General features: G+C 52.2%; 1 protein-coding gene across 3 annotated transcripts in view; it reads right to left on the reverse strand.

Annotated features, from left to right (window-relative positions):
- TMCO4 (transmembrane and coiled-coil domains 4) overlaps window positions 1-24,262 on the reverse strand; it is a 93,016-nt gene that overhangs the window by 28,087 nt on the left and 40,667 nt on the right. For all 3 annotated transcript variants that reach the window (XM_069479429.1, XM_069479431.1, XM_069479430.1), the window contains 6 exons: window positions 22,257-22,354; window positions 21,864-22,007; window positions 20,927-21,046; window positions 17,237-17,401; window positions 16,234-16,370; window positions 13,745-13,829 (listed from right to left, as the gene is read on the reverse strand). In XM_069479429.1, the coding sequence (XP_069335530.1) occupies window positions 13,745-13,829; window positions 16,234-16,370; window positions 17,237-17,401; window positions 20,927-21,046; window positions 21,864-22,007; window positions 22,257-22,354 (749 nt within the window). The remainder of the gene's footprint in view (window positions 1-13,744; window positions 13,830-16,233; window positions 16,371-17,236; window positions 17,402-20,926; window positions 21,047-21,863; window positions 22,008-22,256; window positions 22,355-24,262) is intronic.

A 24,262-nucleotide genomic window follows, 5' to 3' on the forward strand; every position in this document is an offset into this window, starting at 1 on the left:
TTAGAGAAGAGCAGGTGCTCTCTAAGCAATTTTTGCAGAGGAAGGTGGCAGGACTAACTTCAAAGCATGTTCCCCGTTGTTCGCTGGGCCTGCCATCCAGCCACCGCAGTTCCAAAAAGCATCCTTCTCCAGCAACTGCTAAATTACAAAATGTAAAACCACCCAGATGAAAATCCAACTCAAGGCTCGTCACCTAAGTAAGTTCTTCCAAGCACCCAGGTGCGCAGCAGAGGTGAAGAGAGAATTATCTGCAGTCTGAGTTTCTGAAGTCCCTGCTGCAGCCATCCCGACACACCTCTGTACACTCAGGCAGGCACCTTATAAACATCACTTCCAACCACGACATTCTCCGCACAGCTCCAGGTAGGTCAGCTCCAGCCCCGACCTTTCTGGCTAGCCACAGGCAGAGATACCTGAGGCTCTGACGGCTAATTAAGTCTGATCCTGAGCAGAGGAGAGGGTGCGACTCTCAGACAGAAGAAATCAGGTTGAAACGAAAGGTCTTGCTACCGTGGGGCTGGCATCTTCACATCCTCTCATGGACAGGAGAAAGATGCTGTCAGCTCTTTGTTTTTATTTTGACTGCTAGGAAGCCAACAGCTAAAGTCACAGCTCAAATATAGCACTGGGTAATAACATAAACATATGATAATAACAGTAACAAAAACAGTGGCTACCAAATGCCTACTGCTCGCCAGCCGTCCTGCTAGGCACTTTACGTCTACCATTTCACTTAATCCTTTTAATCATCCTAGGAAGAAAGTGTTACTAGACCCATTTCTCAGGCGAGGAGACTGAGGGTGAGACTACGTGGTGTCTGTTTGCCCAGCGGGCAAGTGGTGGAGCTGGAACTCAGACCCAGGCCTGGCTGCAGGGTCAGAGCACCCTCTGCTCCAGGCTGCGCTTCCTTACGCTGGATCTTCCCACAAGGCTCTCGGCGTCTATTCCCATTTATGTTTTTTCTGGCCTTGATGTTTTATGTTTGTCCATCAGCTGTTGCTTTAGTGGCTGTATTTCCTAAAATGTCCTGAAAATCCTTTGAGAAAGGATGATGGGGCTTTGCATAAATATGTAAATGGATGTCTCAGTAAATGAATGAACAAAAGATGAAAGAAATAAAGAAAGAATAATGAAGATCTTACTAGAGACCTGAAAGGTCAGAGTTGACACAGGGACATCGCATGCTGGGGTGGCAGAGACAGGGGCCCCAGAACTCAGACTGTCACTGAAGCACAGAGTATGGGCTACGCGCTGACTCATAGGCAGGAGCATTTTTATCTTTTGCTCTGCAAAACAGACTTGGCAATTTTCTAAACGGTAAGTTTCGACAATACTGGCTGTGCAGGCTTGACGATCATGGAAATCTTAGATACAAGGAAAAAAAAACAGTTTCCATTACAGAATGCTTTGAACTGAGATGATTAATTAATATGTAAGTTAATGAGACTCTGGGGTATTTTTTTTCCCAGTTGGAACCCCCCCAACCTCAGAGGATGCTCTTTCACTGTAGATGGTCTGGATTCTTCTGTGCACCAAGACTCGTGCAAGGGACCTGTTTATGCAAAATTCTGAGTGACAGAGGGACCCAGCGGGAAGGAAACTGAGAATGGTCCCTAGAGGGGGCATCTCTGACACTGGGATGGCCATCAGGGCTCACTGTGGCCAGGAAAAGATATATTCCTGGAGACCGTTCCCTCCATACACCTGTGCTCGCCACAGACACGTAGGCAGAGAATCTGTCCCCCTGGAGCGTGGGCAGGGAGTGTGGCAATTACTGGTGGACCTCGAGCAAGCAGGGTTCAGTCTGCAACACTGTCCCTTGTGAGTTTGCTTAATGGGGCCCTTCTCAGCTGTGGGGGCAAAATGGATAAAATCATGTTTCAGCAAAGCCCAGGACCAGCCCTGAGGACACGATGGCCATCCAGGTACTGTGGCCACAAACCTCTGTCTGGGGTGCCAGCGGCCTCTTATCTCGTCACACATTCATGCAACACCGACAGCCTTAATGACTCTTTGGGCAGGGCCTGATGTCCCACAATCTACAAGGTATTGACTCTCAGATTAAATCGATCAGTTCCTACATTCCTAACTTACTACCCCTGGCATAGTGTGTCTCCTGTCACTAGAAGCAATTAAGCAGAGGCCAGTAGACTCCTTTGATAGATGATGTCAAGGGGATCCCGTACAGGGTGGAGGTTTGAACCTGATGATTTCAAGAATCCCTTGGAGGACTGAGTCTAGGAGTCCACAAACTCAGGTTCACGGGCTGAAAGAATGAGATGAGGCCCACTGTACTGATGCCAAGAAGAGGTTCTTGCAGTGCCTTCTGGGTCATCAAATTATGATTAAAGTATAAGGATCTCAGCCAACGACTGAGCATGTACTGTGCACCAGGCTCAGCGCTCGGGGCTTATATGTGCTGTTTTATTTATCCTTATGAGGTTGGGAGCATTTGATTTATTTTGGTAATGAGCAAGGTTTGAAGAACTTATATAACTTGGACAGGGTCATGTTGTTCCCCTGATCTTATTAACCCTGTGGTATGGAGAATCGTGGCCTTCCGAGTAAATTTAGCAGACTTTTCCCTTAATCAACTCCTCATTCTGATACACTTTATAGTTGGGGGCAGGAAGCGTGTCTACACATGGCTAGAGCAGAGGACAGGAAAGACAGGCAAGGGAGATAAAGTCCTGGAATAAAGAACTCCTGTGGACTTTGGGACAAAGGGTTCCCTGGCTCCAGGGAAGTGCTGCTGGTCCAGAGGTGGCCAGATGTGTGGCCTTGGAGCAAGGGGACCTGGGTTCCACCCAGTGTCAGCTACAGGAACAGCGGGATTCTCCGCCCCTCTTCCCGTCATGCCAGCGCACCTCTCTGCCCACCTTCTTCCCAGGCCTCCCGTTACTGCCCCTAAGGGAAGAGGGGTGCTGGTCTGATTAGTCAAGTGCAAGGACACTGATGGGCCACATGTACCAGTGCGCAGGTCACAGCACATGGGGAAGCCAGACGGCAGGCTCTGCTCCCTCCCTTGAGCTGGACAAGTCCTTTGGGGCAGGCAGGGCCACCTCCTCTCTCTCTGGCCCTATAAAGGTTGAGTGTCTCTCACCTGAAATGCTGGGGACCAGAAGAGTTTTGGATGTTGGAGTTCTTCACATTTTGGAATATTTTTATCAGTTGAACATTCCAAATCCAAAAATCTGAAATGTTCCAATGAGTATTTCCTTTGAGTGCTATGTCGGTGCTCAAAAAGTTTTAGATTTTGGAACATTTCGAGAATTTTGGATTTGCGATGCTTAACTTGTATTCAACCCACGTGGGAGACAGTTCCCATCATTGTCTTCCCCTCTCCTTTGACTTCCTCCTTCCATGCCCCTGGCCAGGAAGCCACAGGTCCCCAGACCAGGACTGGAGCTTATGGGTGGCTGAGTCTGGGGCATGGTGGGTACAGCTTCTTCCCTGGGGGTTCCCAGGTCCCAGCCTAGGTGGCATTGAAGCGGTAGGTACCAGAGTCTGTGCTGTCTCTCCTGGGAAATCTGCGGGGAGAAGGGGCAATTTCCAGGGCTAGGATTTGGGCATTCCTGGGTTCCCCCAGCCATACAGCATCAAACTTCCAACACAAGCACCAGGTACCACTGCCTTTCAGAACTGTACTCCCTCGGCCTCCTTTTCCTTGCCTCTAATATGAAGGTGTTGGACAAGGTGATTTCTGGGGGCTCTTCCAGCTCTGATAGGGGGCCCTGGAAGCTAAGTGGAAGCATTTAGTAGGCAGTGGGGGCTGGGGGCCAATCTGTGAGAGGAAGGTGAAGCCGGTCACCAGGGACTACGCCCTGCCAGTTAACCGTGTAGCAGGGGCCAGGCCACGGGGGTGAGGCCAGATCAAGCCTGAAAATTTTTCCCTTCTTCCCACAGCTGAGACAACCCACACTCAGGGTGTGATCAAATGCATTTTAGCAGGTGGCGACTGCTAAGGTCAAGGGTGTTTGCATCCCCTAGAGGAAGCAAATGCCTTTCAAAGAGTCACAGGCCAAGCCTCTTGGGATGACCCCAAGGGCTGGACGGCCTTTATTTAGATTAAAGCAGAGATTAAAGAACCCACGTTCTGCTGACTCACTCCTCCCCTGAGAGCTGCCAGTCCAGTCTGAAGACATTACTGTTGCATTAGTGAGCTCAGAGGCAGTGAGTACTACAGCTCTGGAAAAATCCATTTGGCTAAATGAACAGAGAGAAGGAGAAATGGACGCTTATTTACTGAGCCCTGTGTACAGAGAGGCTAGAGAGTCCCAGGCCCACTGCATGTAAATTATTGCACCCATCCTGGGTGCAGGTGACAGAAAAGGACATAATCTCTGCCCTCAACCTTGTCATAGGCAAAATAGGAAAATCAATACCTACATCTCAGGGTTGTTTGTATATTAAATGAGAGAAAATGGGCAAAGCCCTTTAGCATATCCCAGGCACATAGTAAGTGTTCAATAAATGGCAGTTATTAAATCCCAGAATAACCCCTAGAGGCGTCAATATCCTAATTTTACTAATTAGCCGGAAGCTCAGAGAGGTGAAGAGACTTGCCCAACGGCACCTGGACAGTAACTAGTGGGGTCTGGATTTGAACTCGGGTTTCTAGACTCTAAGCCCAGACCTCCTTTCATGTCCTCGACCGGTTGCCACGATCCCCTGCATCTTGAAGGCACTAGGAAAAGTGATCTCATTGAGCCGGCCTATGGACGGTGGAGGGATGGGGGAGCCAGGACTGGCTGAATTATCGGGCCCCAGTGCCCAGAGTGAGGCAGGTCCTCAGGCTCTAACGTGCTGAGTGAACACACCCACGGCCCAGCTGCCTCAGCTCAGAATGTCTTGCCAACTGCAGGGACAGGGCCACGGGGCAGAGACAATATGCAATACACTTAATTAATTTCCTTCAAAGCCTTTTGCAATGAGGAGGAGAATTAATGCATAAATAAACTAAAGCAGCAATTGATTTCTTGGTTCATGTGGCCATTGTTTGGCTCAGCCAGATACTATGAGTCAGTCCGAATTGAATTCACTTTTCAATGACTTAACTTTTGAAAACTTTTTAAAGCAAATACTTAGAAAAGATGACCAATCCCCTGTGATCTGGGGCCCAGAGTCTCTCGGCGAGTGCTCAGATGGTGGCTCTTCCTGGGAGCAGGCACCCCCTCCCTGCCCCTTGCCACCTGCTGGGGCCAGAAATACTCTTGGGCAGAAGATCAGTCACTACCAAAGCAGATCCATGCCCTTGGCTGCGAGATGGACCATGGCCGGAGGGGGACCGTTCATTTCTGGGAATCCTGACTATGTTCATTTCCTGCGCAAAGGCTCAGCCATCTGGCAGGTGCACATTCTGTCTTTGTTTCGAGTGGGCAAGGTCACTACCCGGCTGTGCGTGTGCTGGCTGACCATGCCTGGGGGCAGTCTGGAACGGGGTGGCTAAGCACAGCTCGGCCACTGGGAGGTTTGGGCAGTAGCTTAGCCAGCTGGCCCAGGTGTCGGGGCCAAGGCAGCTCAAACACTTCCCCACCCAAAGGCCTCGGGCACTGTCCTCTGCAGGCAGCGCTCGCTGCGAATGTCACGGCTGCCTTCATGGCGCTCATGAATGAATCAGCTCCTAAAGTGTACTGGGCAACTCCTACGTGCCAAGGCCTGACCAGGAGCTGGTGATGCAGAGGTGACAAAACAGTGCCTGTCCCGACGGGACCACGAGTTAGCAGGGGAGAGAGACGTGTGAGCAGATGTGTCATGACACAACACGGTGAGTTCAGAAACAAAGACGGGCAAAGCCCCGAGGGAGGGGGCAGGGAGGTGGCCGAGTGGAACGATGCAGGTGCTGGGGGACGGCCCCGGGGTGTAAAGCCCAACTCCGCCCCCTCCCAGCTCTGACTCTGGGCAAATCCTCTGCCTCTCTGAGCCTTAGTCTCCTTGTCTGCAATTCTATAAAATGGGCTGAATGGTACTCCCAGAGGATGCTGTGAGGATCGGAGTCGATCAAACTGTTGCCATCTGGCATCAGCGTGTACATCCCATCCCCCTGTGACAAATGCCAGAAACAAAAAACAAACCCACGCTTTGCTGTCTGAGATAATGCAAAAATAACAGGTCGCCTTGTCCAGTCTGGTTCCTGAAATAAATGAACATTTCCCACAGGCTGCTGACTCCCTAATGAGAACTCTGTCCCTGGTGTTTGGAACGCTGGTGTCCGAAGACACCTACGCCCCAAGTGGCTTCAATTACTGCATGAGAAAATGGCTGGTTTCTCATCAAGAACGAACAAATGACACCTTGGTGCCTTGGTCATCATGAGAGTGTGTTTTCCCCTTAATTACTGCGTGTGTGTAGGGGCGTGTGGCCTTGACGCCCATTTGAAAGGAAGCTGACTGCACGGAGCTTGACGGAAGGGCAGGCCAGGCTGTAAGGGGAACCTCGAACGGTGCAGATGCCCAGGGCAGCCACCGCTGTTGTCTGCAGCATCAGCCAAAAAGGGAGACGAAGCTGTGGAGACAGTTGATTCCACAGGCAAGCCAGTTTTCTAAAGTCTGACTAGATTATACCTTTTTGCAAGAAGCAACTTTTCTAAATGCTTCTGAGTCCGAGTCCTCTTTCCGCGTGGAATAGGGAGGAAGGGATTTGGGGCCACAGTTTGAGGGAGACAGGAGTTGCCCTGAACCCCCAGGTTTCCTTCTTGTGTCCAGGGGAGCTCGGGGTGTGGCTAAAGGAAGGGCAGTTTATGGAAATCTCAGGGACTTGCAACCCCAAATCCTAATGGGCCTACCTGGGCAAACCACTTTGCCTGACATGGAGCCTCCGCTTCCTTAGCCGTAGAATGAAGGCAATGATCTTGACCTTGGGGCGCTGCAAGGCTTAGAGATCAAGTCGTGAACAAGAATGCGGGTCAGCCACTGTGGATCCAAACTCCAGCCTCATCATACTAGCCCTATAACCACGGGCTACTTACTTTACCTCTGTAAGCCCTGGTTTCCTCAACTGTAAAATGGGGATAATTAAAACCTCAGAGGACTATTGCAAGGACTAAATAAGGCATGTAAAATGTTTCACTGTGCCTGGCACATTGTAAGTGCCCAATAATTCTTAGCTGGGCAGATGATGACGATGTTGATGATGATTATAAAGAATCAGTCATGAAGCAGGCAGCAGGAATCTCAGCAAACGCCAGCTGAATCTGGGCCTGTTTTTGTCTAAAGAGAAGATCCCTAAGCTACACAAAGCATTCACAACAGTCACTCAGAAGGCAAGGGATTCCCACTGGAAATCAGTCCTTCTCACTCAGCCTGGGCACACCTGAACAGGTGGCAGAGCTGCTTCGGGAATGTGAGTAACAGCTGGAGAAAGTCCCTCAGACGCCCACAGATCTACAGGATGAAGCACGGGGGTTTCTGCAAACCACATGCCTGGAGCAGAGGAGCTGGGAGCCTTGTTGAGCATGTGACTCTGTGTCCAGCTTCTGTGACTCCTATTTCCTAAGCCAAGTGCTCTCGGGTTTGGAACGGTAGAGATGATGGTCTCCGTGTTAGGGCAGGACAAGGAGACAAAGGGATGTCAGCTCCACCTGGGCAGCTGCCCTAGAACCTGGTATGGAAGAGCAGCAAGAGCTCCCTTTCCCAAGCACCTACTATGTGCCAGGTGCTCCGTTGGATAATTGACACGTGTCACTGCTGACCCCGACACCACTCTGCAAGGCCCCAGCCTATGTCTCCGGGAGGGCAGTTTATGTCAAGACTGTGAGCTCCGTGAGGAAAGGGGCCACATATATCAGCTGTCAGCTCCCCAGCACCTGGCACAGCCCCCAGCACGCAGCTTACTGTGAGTCGATGGCGTGAATTCGATGTGGACCAGTTCTCTGTTTAGAAGTCTGATCTGGGAAACAGCTTTGAATGAGAACATCCAACCAGGAGGGATGGAAATAAAATGGTACAACAAAAATAGGAGCTCTGGAGTTGGAAGAAGATATGTCAAAATCCTAGTTCTAGGGCGAACTGCTCCACCTTTCTCCGAATCTCACTCTTCTCATCTGAGAAATGGGGGTAGAAGTACCTGCCTCATGGGTTTGTTATGAGAGTTGAAGAGAATGTGTGTAAGATTCTGAGCAAAACCCAGGCAGGCAGCTGGACCTTCACAGCCAGCAGCTATTGCTGCTGTTACTATTATTATTATTATTATGGTTATTCTCATTTGTGGGCAGCTCTGTGTTCTCAAGGCATTTTCACCAGGTCATCTCCTCTGACTCTCTGGGCGCTGGGCACAGTCTGGGGCCAAATGAGCCCAGAGCTTTGGCCGGGACTGCCTGGGCTCTGCTCCCTGCCAGACTGAACCCGGGCTCTGCACTGGCCTCCCCTGTTCCTTAGGCAGGTGACATGCTGACTGCTGTCCCACCTCTGTCTGCGTGGAGGCCCCCTGGGTACCACCCATCACTGGGGTGCTCGTCCCAGCACCCCCAGAGCCTGCTCCACTCTGACCTTCCATCACGGAGCACTTCTACCTTCTGAGTGTAACGTCAGGCAGAGAAGGGGAAGAGAGGAACGTCTCAACTTTTCAGATAAAGACACTGAGACTCAGTGAGGACAGTTTCTTGGCTGAGGTCTTAGCTGAGAATTAATTACAGAGGCCAGAATACAACTGAGGGCTTCTGGCTGCTAACTGCATGTGAAGTTCTAGTTCACGTTCAGGAAATGGAAGCTGCTACTTGGTGTCATTTTGTATGCAACTATGGGCCCCCACGATGGATATAAGAATAAGATGTGTGAGGTGGTCACTGGGGCTGTTTACCAAATGGTTCCAGCTCTCTGCCTTCTGAGCACACTGTAGGAAGATGTTTACTGGCCCCTCCTTGATGTTAAAAATATCTTTGTGCCTTGGTTTGGCCAATGACATGTGCATGAAAGTGACACGTGTTACTTCTAGGTGAAGGCGTTTAAGAGCCAGTGCATAACTCAGCACATCCTCCAACCCCCACTGAGGACCACACGTTGACACGGAGCTCCCTTAACCTGGGTGTCTCCGTGACTCCAAAGATCAGTGCCTCCCTGCCTACTCAAGTAGCGCGAGTGAGAAGTGAACCTTTGCTGTGTTAACACCTCTAGGATGTTGGGGATGTTTGTCACTGCAGCATAACCTAGTCTGTCCTGACTGATACACTGTGAATGCTGGTAACATTGGACTTCAAGTTCAGTTTACTTTTGGGGCATGCACTCTCTGTTGGCTTTATCCCAGGTATAGGAGGCACAGACGTCAGTCAGGTACAATCTGTGCTCTCAAGGGGCGTGTGGCCTTGACACCCATTTGAAAGGAAGCTGACCGCACGGAGCTTGACGGAAGGGCAGGCCAGGCTGTGAGGGGAACCTCGAACGGTGCAGATGCCCAGGGCAGCCACCGCTGTTGTCTGCAGCATCAGCCAAAAAGGGAGACGAAGCTGTGGAGACAGTTAATTCCACAGGCGACTTCTGCTAGGGAGAGGAAAGGAGGGAGGAGCTGTGTTGGGGGGCGGGGTGGGGGGGAGGCTGGCTGAAGGACTGTGTGCTCTGTGCGACTCTGGGATTTAGTGCTCCGGTTCATTGCTGCCTCTCAAGGGACTCCACAAGACAATTAGTGGATTCAAATGCATTAGAGTCATTTCTTTTTTAACATCCCAAACTCAGATAATGTCAGCTTTCCTGCAATTAGGAGAGGGTCTCTTCAGTGTGCAGATTAATTGGGTGTTAAACAAGTGCAGCTGCCTGAACCCAGACAGCTGAGCTGGAAGCATTTGGATGTGAGCAGCAGCCCTGGGCAAAGGGCGAAACTTTCACTGAAGACCACAGCCAGCCGGAGATGCGGGGATGCTCTGTTGGTAACCCGCGGCAAAGGGCTTGGGAGGGAGGATGCCGAAGAGGAGGGCAGGAGGCGGCCGTAGGAAGGAATAGAAATGCAGGCCCTGACCCTGCGCGAGGCCACTTTTTCCTCGACTAGGTTCAGGGTTCATGCCATCTATGGGGGAGGGGGTTGCTGTAATACTGCGTGCCTCTCCCGTTTACTAACAGCTCCTGGCATGTTGTCAGTCAGTATCTCCATATTATCAGTATCTCCAGGCTCTCACTACAGGCCAGCATTTATACAAGCTATTGCACATAATGCAATCCTACTAATGACCTCCATGTAGATATTTAACACTACTATTATTTGTTATGTTTCACACAAGCCCACTGAAGTTGAGAGAGGTGAGGTGACTGGTCTCCTGGTGGGTTTGGGATTCAAACCAGAGGCCCTGACTCCAGAGCCCATACACTTGCAGCAACTAAGCTGGTAGCCTCATGACAGGGAAGAACCATGTGGCCCATCATCTGTGACCACGGAGGCCTGCACCTGGCTGCATCCCACAGGCTCTTGGGATTCAGGACCTCTCCGTTCCCCTCTGCAGGTGGTGGTGTTTTGTTCCAGCTTCCCACGCCTACTACCCGTCAGGAGTTCCCCTACGTACTCTCTGGAAAGAGCTCTAGCGTCAGAGAGATCTCCCTTCCACCCAGAGTTGCTGCGAAGGCCGGTGGGGTGCAGGGGGTTAAACCCAGCACGACTGTGCACCCACCTGCGTGGGAGGACAGGGACTGGCCGCGTGTCCACAGGCGTGTGCACAGCTGCTGCTCACATTTGGAATAACCCACCAGCAAGGGCAAGGCAGAGAATTACCAGAGTCCTCCCTCCTGTCTAGATGATGAGATGCAGATGGGGTGTTACGAAATAAAGGGGGAACCATCAGGCCAACTGAGAATAAAGACTGTGCAGAGTTTCCTGGTCCCAAGTTCTTCCTTCTGAAGGTGACTGGAGGGGGAGAAGCCAGCTGCACTCTGACCACTGGGTTTCTATTCACCTTGGAGTCAGGGTCCTGTCAAATTCGTGTTATCTGGAAAGCGTCTGATCCTAGTCTACTTCTTTTTTAAAAATGTAGGAGGTTCTCTAAATAAAATGTTGCAGATCTATGGTGCCCATGTTAAAAGGACTCCCTCCTACACTCGAACCTCATTGCGATCCACACCAAGCACACACAGCACACACACATCTCCCCAGCACACACAGCTGAACACGACATGCTCTTCCCTGCAGGGAACTTCAAGCTAGTTGGGGCGATGGACATACAGACCACCGCCGCTGATTCATGGTGGAATTCACTCGTTTACTTGGTTCATGGGTCCTGTGTTCACTGAGCAACTACTATGCACCAGGCACTGTTTATGGCTCATAAGGCGACAAGGAGAAGCACGGCCTCTGCCCACCCTTACCCTGACGGTGCTGCAGTTCCTGGCAAGGGCTGCACACCAGAATTGCCCGGGGAACTATTTCCAAAATAGGCGTGCCTGACTCCTTCCACGTAGGGCCCTGGCATATATATGTATTTGGGGGGGGGCTGCCTGGGGGTTCTGATGTGTACTCCCAGGTAACAGTTACTAGTGGGCTGGACAGAAGCAGGTATTAACAGGTGGATAGATCCGTGCTGAGAAAGATGTCTAGGAGTTGGAAGCTGCAGTGAGCTATGATGATACCACTGTACTCCAGCCCAGGTAACAGAGCAAGGCCCCAGTCTCAAAAAGAACGAAAGAAAGAAAGAAACACCAGACATCACCATTTCCAGACACCCCTGAACTGCTGACAGCCCTGCCTCAACCTGCGCTGGCCGACCCTCTGGAATGCCCCTCCCTCTAGCTGCCCACCACTCAGGGCTCAGGTCCTCTGCCAAGCACAGCACAGTGGCTGGGACAGAGGGCTCTGGAGCCAGGCTCCTGGGGTTAAATCCTGCTCTGGTGCTTAGGATTCTCGTGCTTAACCTCTCAGCCCAGTTTTCTCATCTGAGAAGCAGGGAGAACAGCAGTGTCTTCCGGCCAGGGCTGCTGAGAGGGAGAAGTGAGGTAATATGTGCAGGTGCTCAGAGCACGGCTGGGCAATGTTTTCCATGGAAGAAACAGAAACTCGTCTTACCCAAATTCACCCCTGCTTCCTTAGTGGCTTTTGCCCGACCTCTGACCCAGCCTGGATCTTCCTGGTGGACACAGCCCAGACCTGGCTCCCCGGGGCCGTTGCACGGGGGTCCCAGGCTACCCAAAGCTCCTGGAAATAGGACAGGGGTGGCGCCCGCTGCTTTCATAGATGTGCACAAAGCCAGGGTAGGGGCTGCTGAACGCTACGAGGGAGGAGCAGGGGCAGCGTGGAGAGGCAGGTGGGCCCACCGCAGAGCACCCACGGCAGCTCGGACTCCCACAGTCAGTGCCAGGGATGGCACGTCCACCCTGCCTGCTGGCCAGGAAACCCGCTCTTGTCCTCAGTCCGCAGTGATGGCGGGGAAACATTTTAGCACAAGAAAAGGAACAAGAATGAGACGTGCCCCTAAGCTCCAGGGTCTCTCCCATGCCCTCCGATCAGGCCACGCTGAAAGTAACAGCAGTCAGCCCCTGAGCCTGGCTTCCTCAGCCCTGGCCAATGGCCGCCCTTCCCGCCCACCTTGCTCGCCAGCAGCTGGGCAGCGATTGTGCCACTGGCTCGGGCTGACCAAGGACAGTGGCCAGGGCTCATCTGCGCGGCAGCCTCGGCTTGGCAGACACTGACGCGCAGGAGCTGCGATGTGACATTCTTGAGCTGACTCTGATCAACGACGGGTTTTAAAATTTGCAAAAATGCCATACAGAGTACCCATTTGCTCCTCAAAACAACCCCATGGGGTGGGTATCATTAACCCTCCTTTATATGGGGGGAAACTGAGGCTCAGAGAGGCATTGAGTGGAATCCTGAGAATGCTGGCTGCAGCTCCAGCACCTTCTCTTCCACCCACCCTCCGCGCTTGGGCTCAGGAGTCCTTGTCCTAGTTCCTTCTCTTGCCTCCAGAGTCTTGCCACTGCTGCACTCCGCCAGGAGGAGGTGAGTCCCTGTCCCAGGAACCCGCTCCAAGTGCCCCGAGCCCCGCAACTCAGTCCCCCAACCAGCGCCCCCTACAGGCAGCCTCTGCTGGCAGCTCTGCCCAAACCCCCATTCTGCCCTACAGACCTCGCCCACCGGAGGCCCAGACCAGCGGGCCTCAAGCTTTCTGCTGCCTCAGCACAGAAGGGTGACACTGGAGGCCGGACACAGTCCCAGGGGTGTCTGCGGTGGGCTGAGCAGGGCCCACCCTCAGAAGGTGCGTCCACCCGGAATCTGTGAATGAGACCCTCTCTGGAGAAAGGGTCTTTGCAGATGTGATTAAGTTAATGACGTTGAGACGAGATCCTCCTGGATTCGAGTGGGCCCTAAATCCAATGACACTGTCCTTACAAGGGAAGAGACAGGGAGGAGAAGGCCATGCAAAGACAGAGGCAGAGACTGGAGTGACGTGTCCACTGCCAGGGAACGCCAAGGCAGGCCAGCAGCTGCCAGAAGAGACAAGAAGAATCCTCCCCTGGAGCCGTCAGGGGCAGGGGGTCCCACTGACACCTCACTTTTGGACTTCTCGTCCCCCCCATTCCACTCGAGAATGTGCATCGGGATGCAAAAGCCAGTGTCATTACTGTAGGGCTGTCTGTCTCCCATCGCTCTAATTTATGCGATCATTTTCCAAACAGTTTAATTATTTTTTTCTCTATTTTAAGCTACTTTTAACTTAACTATTATTTCTAAGAACTGGGAACACACTTTGCAAGGCTCATGACCCCTGGCCCAGAACCTCTGTCGTGTGGGACTAACTTGGGAAGGGTTTTCATCCGTGACAATGATCCGGACTCACCTTTCTCCTGAGCCATCTCTTGCAGACAGAAGTAGATGACTCTGGCTCCCAGGCTGAAGCCAATCAGGGTGACGGGTCGCCGGCCCTGGGTTGGGGAAAAGACACGGTGTCTGGAGGGCATCCGGCCAGTTCTAGCAAAACCTCAGCCCTGAAGAGGGCGGCCTTTGCACACTCCTCAGTGCCTGCCTCTCACCACATGAGTCATGCATGCCCCGTCCGGCCCCTGAGCTCTGATGTCTTCATCAGCAGAGTCAGGCCCTCATTTACGCAGGAGTGCACCTGCCGCCGGAGTCGGCTTCCTCCGAGGCCAACAGGCAGCCTCTGGCTGGGTTAATTCCCTTTCATCTCAAACCATTATCCAGCCGCCATCTCTTCTTCTCCAGGAGACAGGACTAGTCTATTACAAGAGCAACTTCCCCTGGACTCTCTGCTTTGTGGCAAATGACTGCAGCGTTGCGGGACCCCTTCTAGAGCTGGGGAGATCAGATGGAGGCACCCCCGGGTGTGATGGGTACAAATGCAAAAGGGTTTTGCATATGTGATCGAGTTAAGGACCTGAGATGGGGAAACTACCCTGGGTTACTTGGGTGGGCCCAGTGCAGTCACAAGGGTGCTGACACGGGGGAGCAGGACGAGTCAGGTAGACAGAGGTGACGCGATGATGGAAGCAGAGGAGCAGAGAGAGAGGTGGCGGGGTTACACTGCCAGTTTTGGGGATGAAGGAAGGGGCTATAGGCTAAGGATGTAGGTGCCCTTGGAAGCTGGAACGGGCAAGGAAGTGGATGCTGTCCTGGAGCCTGCATAAGGAATGTGCATGTCGGACTTCTAACCTCCAGAGCTGTAATATATTTGTTTGTAAGATAATCAATTTGTTTTAAGCCAATAAATTTGTGTTAATTTGTTATAGCAGCAATAGAAAACTAATACATACCATCTTGCCCTGGAGGCTGACACCCAGACTGCTACATGGGAGAGAATTAACTTCTAACTCGTTTGAACGAATGCCATTTTGTCTTTGCCTTCCAGTCAAACCTGTCAAAGAGCTTTTATATTTCTTTTGACAAAGACACAAGGATTGGCTGGGGATCACCAGTTTCCCAAGCAATTTACCCACATGGCAGAAGCTGCTAGTTGTCCCTCAATATCTGTGCTCATTTTTTTTTTTTTTTTTGAGATGGGGTCTTGCTCTGTTGCCCAGGCTGAAGTGCAGTGGTTTCATCATAGCTTAACTCTTGGGCTCAGGTGATCCTCCTGTCTCAGCATCCCAAGTAGCTGGGACTACAGGCACATGCCACCATGCCCAGCTAATTAAGAAAATTTTTTTTTAGAGATGGGGTCTTGCTATGTTGCCCAGGCTGGTCTCAAACTCCTGGCCTCAAGGAATCCTCCCGCCTTGGCCTCCCAAAGAGCTGGGATGACAGGCGTGAGCCACCATGCCTGGCCCAGTCTTACTTTTTCCCATGGTAATTGCATTTCAGCTCGGTTCACTGCCACTCAATACAGATTGTATTTCCCAGCTTCCATGGCAGCTAAGTATGGTCATATGACTAGGCTCTGGCCAATGAGACGTCAACTGAAATGTTGGAAGGCTTTGCTCTTTCTTCTTCAGCTCTTCCTTCTTCCTGCTCCCTGGAGCTCAGATGCTGCCATCTTGGACCACGAGGTCAAGACCACATATGGCAGAGCAAGAAGGTAGGAGGAACCTGGGCAGGAGGAACCTGCCACACCATGGCACACAATTTGAGTGTGGGACAGCCTCCCTAGGCTTTTCCAGGAAAAATAAACTTCTATCTCATTTAAGGCACTGTTGTTTTGGGTTTTCTCCTACTTGTAGCCAGAACAAATCCTAACAACACAGTCATCTCTAATACTATTTCTCAAACTATTATCTCCATTTACTCAAGTTCATTTTGAAGGGGATAGTTTCCTTTTCATGGTAAGTACAGCTTTACTGGATTCAAATTTTAAAAGTATTATGATTTCTCTTCCTGACCATTTTACATGCTGTTTAGGCTACTGAAAGTGTCCTCAATGTGGTAGCTTTATACTTCTAGGAGGGAACAGCTGCCACTAGCACCTGGAAATTCCACTTGTGGCTGAGGCACGTGGTCCCATCACTTAACTGGCTTTGCTGCAAACTGAGTCAGAGGTTTCCACTGAAAAAGCGCCCAAGTGAGCTGTACCCATTATTACCAAACTCCTTCATTAAGAGCTGATACACAGGAGCCACTTTGGCTTCTGCAAAAGCCCCCAACCCTGTTCCTACCTGCAGATGCCCCTGTTATTCAGTCCTCACCTGAGAACCTGCTAGACATGCGCAGTCTATACCGTCTGCAGTTCTTACTGGTCCATCCCAGGGCACTCGGCACCTTCGTCACTTGAACTAGAGACACACTAAAGACCAAGTGGCCTTGCCTCTAAGGCCGATGCCTGTGCACAAGTGAGCACCCGCACTCCCCCTCCTCCCGACCCCCGTCATTCCCAGGTACCTGCTGCCGGGAGAGCAGGATGTGGGCCAGGTGCTTGCCAACCTCTGCGGATCGATGGAGACACACACCCCAGGGGTTGTCGATGACGTTGGCGACAGTGAGGAGTGAGGCTGGCCAGGTCAGGGCAGCCACAATGCCTGGGGAGGTGACATATCAGTGATGGAGGGGGTTGGGGGAGGGGCTTCTGGACAAGTGACTGGCTGACCGATACTCCAGTGCATGCAGGCAGAGTCTCTCACTTGGAACCTGCAAGTTTCCAAGTGTGTCAAACTGCTCAAGAGCAGAGAAGTCTGAAACTCATGCATTTCTGATATATGGACTAAATTCCATGCATTTCTGATATATGGACTAAATTACTTCTGCTCAAGCCCTTGTCATATGTGAGATACTGAAGATGGCCCTGATTTGTCACCCTACCCTGTATCCTCCCACTTTGCCTCACAACTCTGCAGAGCCCCACCCTGCCCATCCCCATCTAGACTCAGCCATGGGAACTTGCTTTGGACAATGAGATGTTAGTAGATGTGAGGCTTGAAATGGACGTGTGCATTGGGGCTAGCCTCTCTTGCACTTTTACTGTTGGCTTGGGCTAGCCAGGAGGAAGACGAGAGACAAACGGAGCAGGGCTGAGTTGCCCCAGACAAGGCTGGCCCCGAGCAGCAGACAGTTGGCTGGCACACAGATATATGAGCAGGCCCAGCTAAGACCAGCCAACTCCACCTCCCAGCTCCTGGGTTATTATGACAAATGATTGTTATTTTAAGCCACTGAGTTTTGGGGTAGCTTGTTATGCAGCAATAGCTAACTGATACATCATGTGATTGGAGGTTTACCTGTCCCCTGCCCTCAAAGAGCATAAACAGGAATGTGGCCGTAACCTCTCTGTGTTCCTAGGGTCCAGCACAGTGGCCGGCTTGCTGGGGGCCTCAGGCATGCAATGATACGGTACCACTGTGGGATGGAGGCAGTGGGCATGCTGTTGGCAGGGGCCAGGGGAACTTACCAGACAACGCTGTGTACTTTAGGGCCTCCTGGGCCACCATGTTGGCAAGGCCACTGAGGATGGTCTCCAGGGCGTTGCCGAGCTCCATCAGGTACTTGGCCTCCCAGGCCAGGCAGTACTGCTCGCGGCTGCGGGCCAGGGCAGCCCACGGGGCACTGAAGGTGCCTGGGGAGGACACAGATAGGTGGGGTCTCTCCTGTCGGTGGCAGAGGATGCCCCACTCCACTATCCCAGACAAGCAATGACAGAGGACCACTCACCCTCACGCAGAAAACAAGAGGCCCACCCCCTGCTGTGCGCGGCAGTGTCAGCGGAGCAGATGGAGCACCAGGCTGCCCTGTGAGTCAGCAGGCTGGGGTTCGAATCCCAACGCCTGCATTCTTTAGAACCTGGGTGACCTTGGGGACATCACTATCCCACCTTAAGCCTCACTGTGCTTATCCATTAATATTTATCTCCCTTCATAGGGTAGATATTAAGGGAGACCATTAAGTGTTTGAACTACTATATATATAAAGTATTATTTTCTCTCACTCTGGCATTAAGCTGCTGACGGCACCACGGGAGCACACGAGGGGACAGCAGCGTGGCTCTGGGAGTCAGCAGCATCTTGATGCAACAAACACTGACTGGGAAATAGCTAGAAACTCAGGGAGGAGGTGTTTGAGCCCAACTCTGCCACAATCTTGCTGGGTCACCCAATTCCCCTGAGCCTCACTTTTCTCATTTAGGAAACGTACAAGTCAAACGACCCCATGGCAGGATGATGGCCACAGTGGCCACGTCAGGTAGGAAGGTACGTGACTGCCCACCTCCCCCTTCCTCCCCTCTTGCCCGCCCGGCTGCCTTTGGACAGAACAGCGGGGCACCTAATCTGGCCCCATCCATCTCTGCCTGTGGCCCAAGTGAGCCTTTCACATCATAGATCTCCTCCCACCCCTGCCTAAAACCCTTCAACACCTCCTGATCAGTTCCCCTGGATCACCCTTACTTGTCCTTGAGATTCCAACTCAATCACCTCTTCCACAGGGAAGCCCTTCCCGGCCCCTAGGATAGATCAAATGCACCCTGCACCCCCCTCCCCAAAGTTCTCATCACGGTCTGTAATTATCCATTTATTTTTGCATCCTCTGGTTGACATGTCTCTCCTACTGTCTGCTTTGCCAAACACCGTCTTCCCGAAGCCTGGTGACATGAGGCAGAGTGAGCACTCCCCAGACACGGAGCATGACCGAATGGTTCTGGACATCGACTATGCCTCTACCTGCCCCCTTCAGAGGCCTCATCCTTACCTGCAGGGCACTACATTGACACCAGACAATCCTGCAGGCTCCCTCTCCCTCTGCAGGGACCCTGTCTCAGCTCTGCAACGACTCGGGTCAAATGCCTCTAATTATGGATAAAGTGACAGCCAGCCCTGAGAGAGGCGGTGGACACAGAATGGGGGCTGGGGGGCCAGGGCTTGCTGTGATGCCAGCCTGGGTGGGTTCCCAGCTCAGCAGCTTCTGCCGGCGTGACCCACAGCAAGGCACGCTGCCCTGTGACCCTCGGTTTCCACATCTGTAGGAATGGAATTAACAACATCTGACCCACAGGTGTGGCGGGGAATCACACAAGGTGCTGTGTAAAAAGCATTATGTAAACTGTAAAGTGCTATACTGCAGTGTGTTGCCCTGTAGCCGAGAACATGGGCTGTGGAGTCGGATAGAACGAGAGTGAATCTTGCCTCTGCCCCTGGCTAGCTGGGTGACCCTGGATACCCCTTGGGAGCCTCAGTTTCTGCATCTGTAAAATGGGGGGGGCCAATGACACTTACTTCCTTGGCCTGAAATGAGGAACTAAGTGAGCTAATCATACCAAGCGCCTGGCTCGTGGCACACGGTTAGCGACTAAGCTACTATCTTTATTGTATATAACCATGATTAATAAAGGGGCGGGCCAAAGAAAGTCCGATTGCTCCCAGCCAGCCTGGGATGACAACAAGGCTCCTTTCCTGGCTGTCAAGGAGGCAGGAATAGGTGATTTTTTTCCTTCCTGAACTTTCTCTAGCTTGGTTGTGTTTCTTTTAACTACCCCTCTGTCAAGGTACCACACTGCACTAGACTGCTGGAGATCAATGAAGACTATGTCCCTCCCCGAAAATGAACTTGACCTTTGACCTGCGGCACACCGAGCAAATGGGGGTAAACCGAGGACATAGGATTTGCTTTCCATGCTGGTCAGAATCGCAAATTCCTTCACCCAGGCTCTTGTCCTTCCTTCCTGTAGCATGGAATGGTGGAAACAAATGAAAGAGACCCTGGGCTCAAATCCTGCATCTGCTGCCCCCCTGCCACGTGCCCCGCTAGGTCTCCTCTTCCAGCAGATTAGGATGAGAACGGCCCCACCCGGGTGGACGTGAGGATCCCATGAGGGAATGCAGACCGAGTTCCTATCGTGCAGGCAGAATGCCTGACTCAGGGCAGGCTCGAGCCAGGTGCTTGGTGAATGCTGAGGCCTTCTGAATGCGGCTGGGGGCCTGGCGGCCACACACCAGTAAAACCCTTGCACCTGCTCACATTTCCTCACTTGTGTGTGGTTCAGAAGAGCTGTGGCTTCCACCCCTGGGTCTCAGAGACTTGGGAACCCAGGAGGCCCTCAGCATGTGTCCCTGGTCTCACGGATTCCTGGGCCCACCCTGCTCTCTCTCCAAGCAACGTGCTGTTTGCTGAGCCCTTGCAAAGGGGAGCTAGGCGGTGAGTGGACCACTGTGTGAATCCTCAATGCCACCCTGGTTAGAATCCCCCAAAACACACACGTTCAAATTACACCAGCAAAGGGACCATGTTTGTGGAATGCCAACTGGAAACCGAGTGCCTTCCACGTGTTACCTAGTTTCATTTAATTTTTGCAGCAACCCGAAAAAACAGAAATATATTTGTTCTACTTTACAAATGAAGTAGCTGAGGTACAGAGAAGTTAGGTAACTTGCCGTGGTCACATGCCAAGATGTACTGATCTCTCACCTGCATGCTTAAGTCCACTTGCTCCAAGGACAGATTCAAACTCCTTGCCACAGCCCACATGCTCCCGTGTGGTCTGGCCCTGCCTACTCTCCTGCCTCTGGCCCCCTGCCGCAGCCATCCTGTGCTCCTTTTGGTTCTTTCATACCACTAGGCCTTTGCACATGCTGCCCCTTTGCTTGGTATGTATTTTTTGCTCCTTCTTTAACTGGCTAACTCCCAGCCAGCCCTTAGCCTAAATGCCACTTCCTTGAGGAACCCTCCCCAGACACACCCTGTGCTTCCCCTGCTGTGCCATCCGTAAAGCTTCCCTTTAATCACTTGGTCTATCTTCTATCTTGGACAGTACGATCCAGGGCAGAGGCCATGGCTGTGCTATTACCACTAAATTCCTAGGGCCTGGCTCAGTGCATGGCACGTGGCAAGTATAGCACTCTGTACATTCCGCTGGGTGGATGGGCGGATGCACAGATGGGTGGACAGATGGGTGGGTGGATGGGTGGGTAGATGGGTAGATCGATATGAGATGAAGTCACCTTACCTCTATGAGCCCCCTGCAAAGGGGGCTCCCCATACCCACTCCCTAGAGACATTCACAAGCAAGAACCCAGCCCAGGGTCCGGCCCACAGCAGCAGGCTCAGCTCAGCCAACGCCCACCCCCTCCGCTCCTGGCCCTCTGGTCCTCACGGTATTTGCCAGACGCGAGCCAGCCGGTGATGGCAATGGTGATGTGCAGCTGCCTGCCCTCCGTCAGAGGCAGGAATGTGAACTCTTCAATGGCCCCAACACGCTTCTTCATCTTGTATCCTAGAGACCCAGATACGAGAACGAGAATGGAGGTGACCGAGGTCCCAGGGAACACTGGCCAGGGTGGCTGTCTCTGCTCACACACTCACACAGTGAGCACCGACCATGTGCCCTGCCCCTGGACAAACGCATTCGTGTTTGAATTCATTAAGGGAGGTGCCATTATTGTCCCTGATTAAGGACGAAGGTAAGCAGCTGCCTGAGGCTGGCCAGCCCCCGAGTGGCAAAGCTGCGGTTTGAGCTCGGAGCCCAGCTCTCACCACTGCTCCGTCCTCAGTTGGTTCAGTATCTTTTTCCTGCCCACACACTTCGGGGGTAAAACACATTCCTCTCAGTAAGAGCGAGTCAAACGGACCAAGATTCTCAACAGGTGAGCCACACTCCACCTGGGGAGTTGAACAGAGATCTGTGTATGTGGCGGGCGCTGCTGACACACGGGACTTGGGAAAACTCCCCCGGGAGGTGCTGGTGAGTGAAAGGTAGCCACATTCTCCCTGAATATGAGGATGCCCCGGCATCGTCTCTGAGGCGGCTTTCCTGGAAACTTCCGGATGGCGGAAGCAGGTCTGGCCAGGGTCTTTCCCAGGAAGTATACACAAGGTGCCTGGGGAAAAGCCAGCCTCTCCGATTCGGCCCTTGCCCTGAGCCACGGAGCTATCAGCCCTGTGGCTCCAGCAGGGCTGGGACCAGAGTGAGAGACGCCATGTCTCCCCTGCCTCCCAGGAGCCCACACTGGTGAGAATCTGGGTGTGTCCTTCAGGAGCTGGGCCACCCTGGCTGAAAATCCCTCCGACCCCACCAGCCCCTTGAACCCTACCTGTCAGGCCAGCTCCAGCCGCACTGAACAGCGAGGTCATGACAGCTATGCCCGCCGTTGAGCCCAGGGCTGCCGCCCCAGCACTGCCAATGATTGTCGCAGCTCCGGCGGCAACAAGCGGGGCAGCTAGGCCCCCGGTCACGCCTGCGGGGAGGGCAGCAGGTAGAGCTGGGAGTGAGGATGTGGCCTGACAGGGCCTAACCCTATCAGCTGCCCAAGGCCTCCCACGGAAGCTTCTGGCAATGCTAATGAGCACGTTGACTACTGTCTGAGCACCTACCACACACCGGGGGCCACCTCCCAGCCAACCCTCTGCACTCTCTGCTCTCACTCCCAGCCTGGTGTCACCTCTCGATCTACGTGGCCCCAGCCACCATCTCAGGCTGGCCTTACCGATCAATGTTCCGCCTCCAACAGTCGCCAGGCCTATCAGGAGACAGCGCTTCCATTTCCTCCTGTTTTCTTTCTTCTTCCTGGATGCCTCGGCCATCCTGGGGGAGAAGTGGTTGGTCTTTAGGGCCAGCTGTGCCCAGGCTCCCTGGAGACGCCCCTGCCTCACCAACCCCCGAACTGGGCCCATGCCAGGTAGGTGCTCTGCCATGCAGAGTGAGGTACCGGGATCTCCCGGGGCTCCGAAATGGTTCTTAAAAGCTGAAAACATTCTCAAACCCAGATGGGGAATCTCAGCGTAGGGGATGTACTACTTACCCAATGGATCCGTCCTAACAGGGTTGCAATTTGAATAACGAAAAGACAAAAATATAATAATAACAATAGCAAGAGAAATATACAAAAAATATCTTTAAACAGATGGACCCAGAACAAGTACAAAATAGAATCACATTGAAGCTCTGATTCAGAGGGTGGGGGGCAGGGGCAATATACATAACCTAAACTTTTGTACCCCCATAATATGCTGAAATAAAAAAAAAAAGAATTTGGTTTCTAAAAAAATAAAAAATAGAATCTCAGACTCCATCACCTCCTTCCCTCCCTCCCTCCTTTCTCCCCAATCCTGCCACCTGACCCCACCTCCCTCTGGGACATTTGGAAACCAATTTCCTGATAATCATTTCGAAGACAGGTTAGAGGAATGTCTGCATGGGAGACCTCAGCCTTGGAGCAATAGCTGGACTCGTTCAGACTTTAAATTTAAGCACTAGAAAATCTAGCAGAAGGAAAGTGTTTAGAGTGAACTGGGGTCAGGTGACCCCGGAGAGGGGTGATTGTGAGTGATCGGGAGTGACGAGTCCCAGTTTTTCCATTGGACATTCAACCCTCAGCCGCTCTGATGAAGGTGGGATGGAGCAGTCATTACGTGGGAACTCTGAACCGAAGCTGGAGTTTGGACAACTCCATGAGTGATAGCAAAGGATGGTGATAATAAAAGAAGAAACGTGGTTAATATTTACTGAGGGCTTCCTAAAGCCCAGCCACTGTGCTTTGTACTTCACAGGATTTATCTTATCCTAAGGAGCAGGATTATTACTGTCCCCACATTACACATGAATTAGGGGTTAACAGTTACCTATCTAGCTCCCCAGGGACTGTGGAGTCTGTTAACAGACTGTTTGTAAAGCATTCAGCATGTTGGCTGGCACACGGCAAGCATGGAACAAAACAGCTGTCGTCATAACGATACTGCAGCCCCCGAGCCTCAGTTTCCTCTTTTGTAAAATGGGGACAATATTAATAACAAGTACCTCATAGGGTTGTTGGTTTGTAAGGATTAAATTCATTCCTTCTTCACTGAATCAAGTAAGTTTTATTGACAATTGAGGCCGTGCTGGCACTTTTGGGAGCTGCATCTCTGTGAGAAAAACGCATGTGCTCCACCAGTGCCTGCTTCCCTCCCATCTCCCTGCTCGGGAACCACACGTTTTACTGAGAAATAGCTCATTCTCCAGCCATCTGAAAGAAAGGGGATCGGAGTCGGGCATTCAGGGATCTGCTGTGCCTTTTGGTTTCCTAAGCACAGCACTTCTCAGTGGCTGCCTTACAGAGAAGCAGAAACCAACAGCAGGAATCTCTTCGCACATCGTGGGTGCATCTAGCAAAGTGGAAGGCAGGAGGACGGCCAAGATCAAGGGTTCCAATGTCAGGATTTTACCCTGTAAACATGGGCTTGAATCCTCACTCTGCTGCCGTGGTGTGGCCACTCACCAAAGACTCAGTTACCCCTCTCCGCAGAAAGCTTATATGTCTCTGCCCTGTGGAACTGAGTGGTCACACGACCAGCTTTAACCAATAAAATGTAGGTGGAGGTGATGTGTGTCACTTCCAGCAGAGTCTTTAAGGGCCAGTACAGGAGCCTGATACGTCTCCTCTCCCTCTGTCCTGAGACCAGCAATAATCCAGACAGGGGTCACTCTGTCAGCCTGGGACTCAGAACCAAGACA

The sequence above is a fragment of the Eulemur rufifrons genome, chromosome 8 (assembly GCF_041146395.1).
Source record: "Eulemur rufifrons isolate Redbay chromosome 8, OSU_ERuf_1, whole genome shotgun sequence".
NCBI lineage: Eukaryota > Metazoa > Chordata > Mammalia > Primates > Lemuridae > Eulemur > Eulemur rufifrons.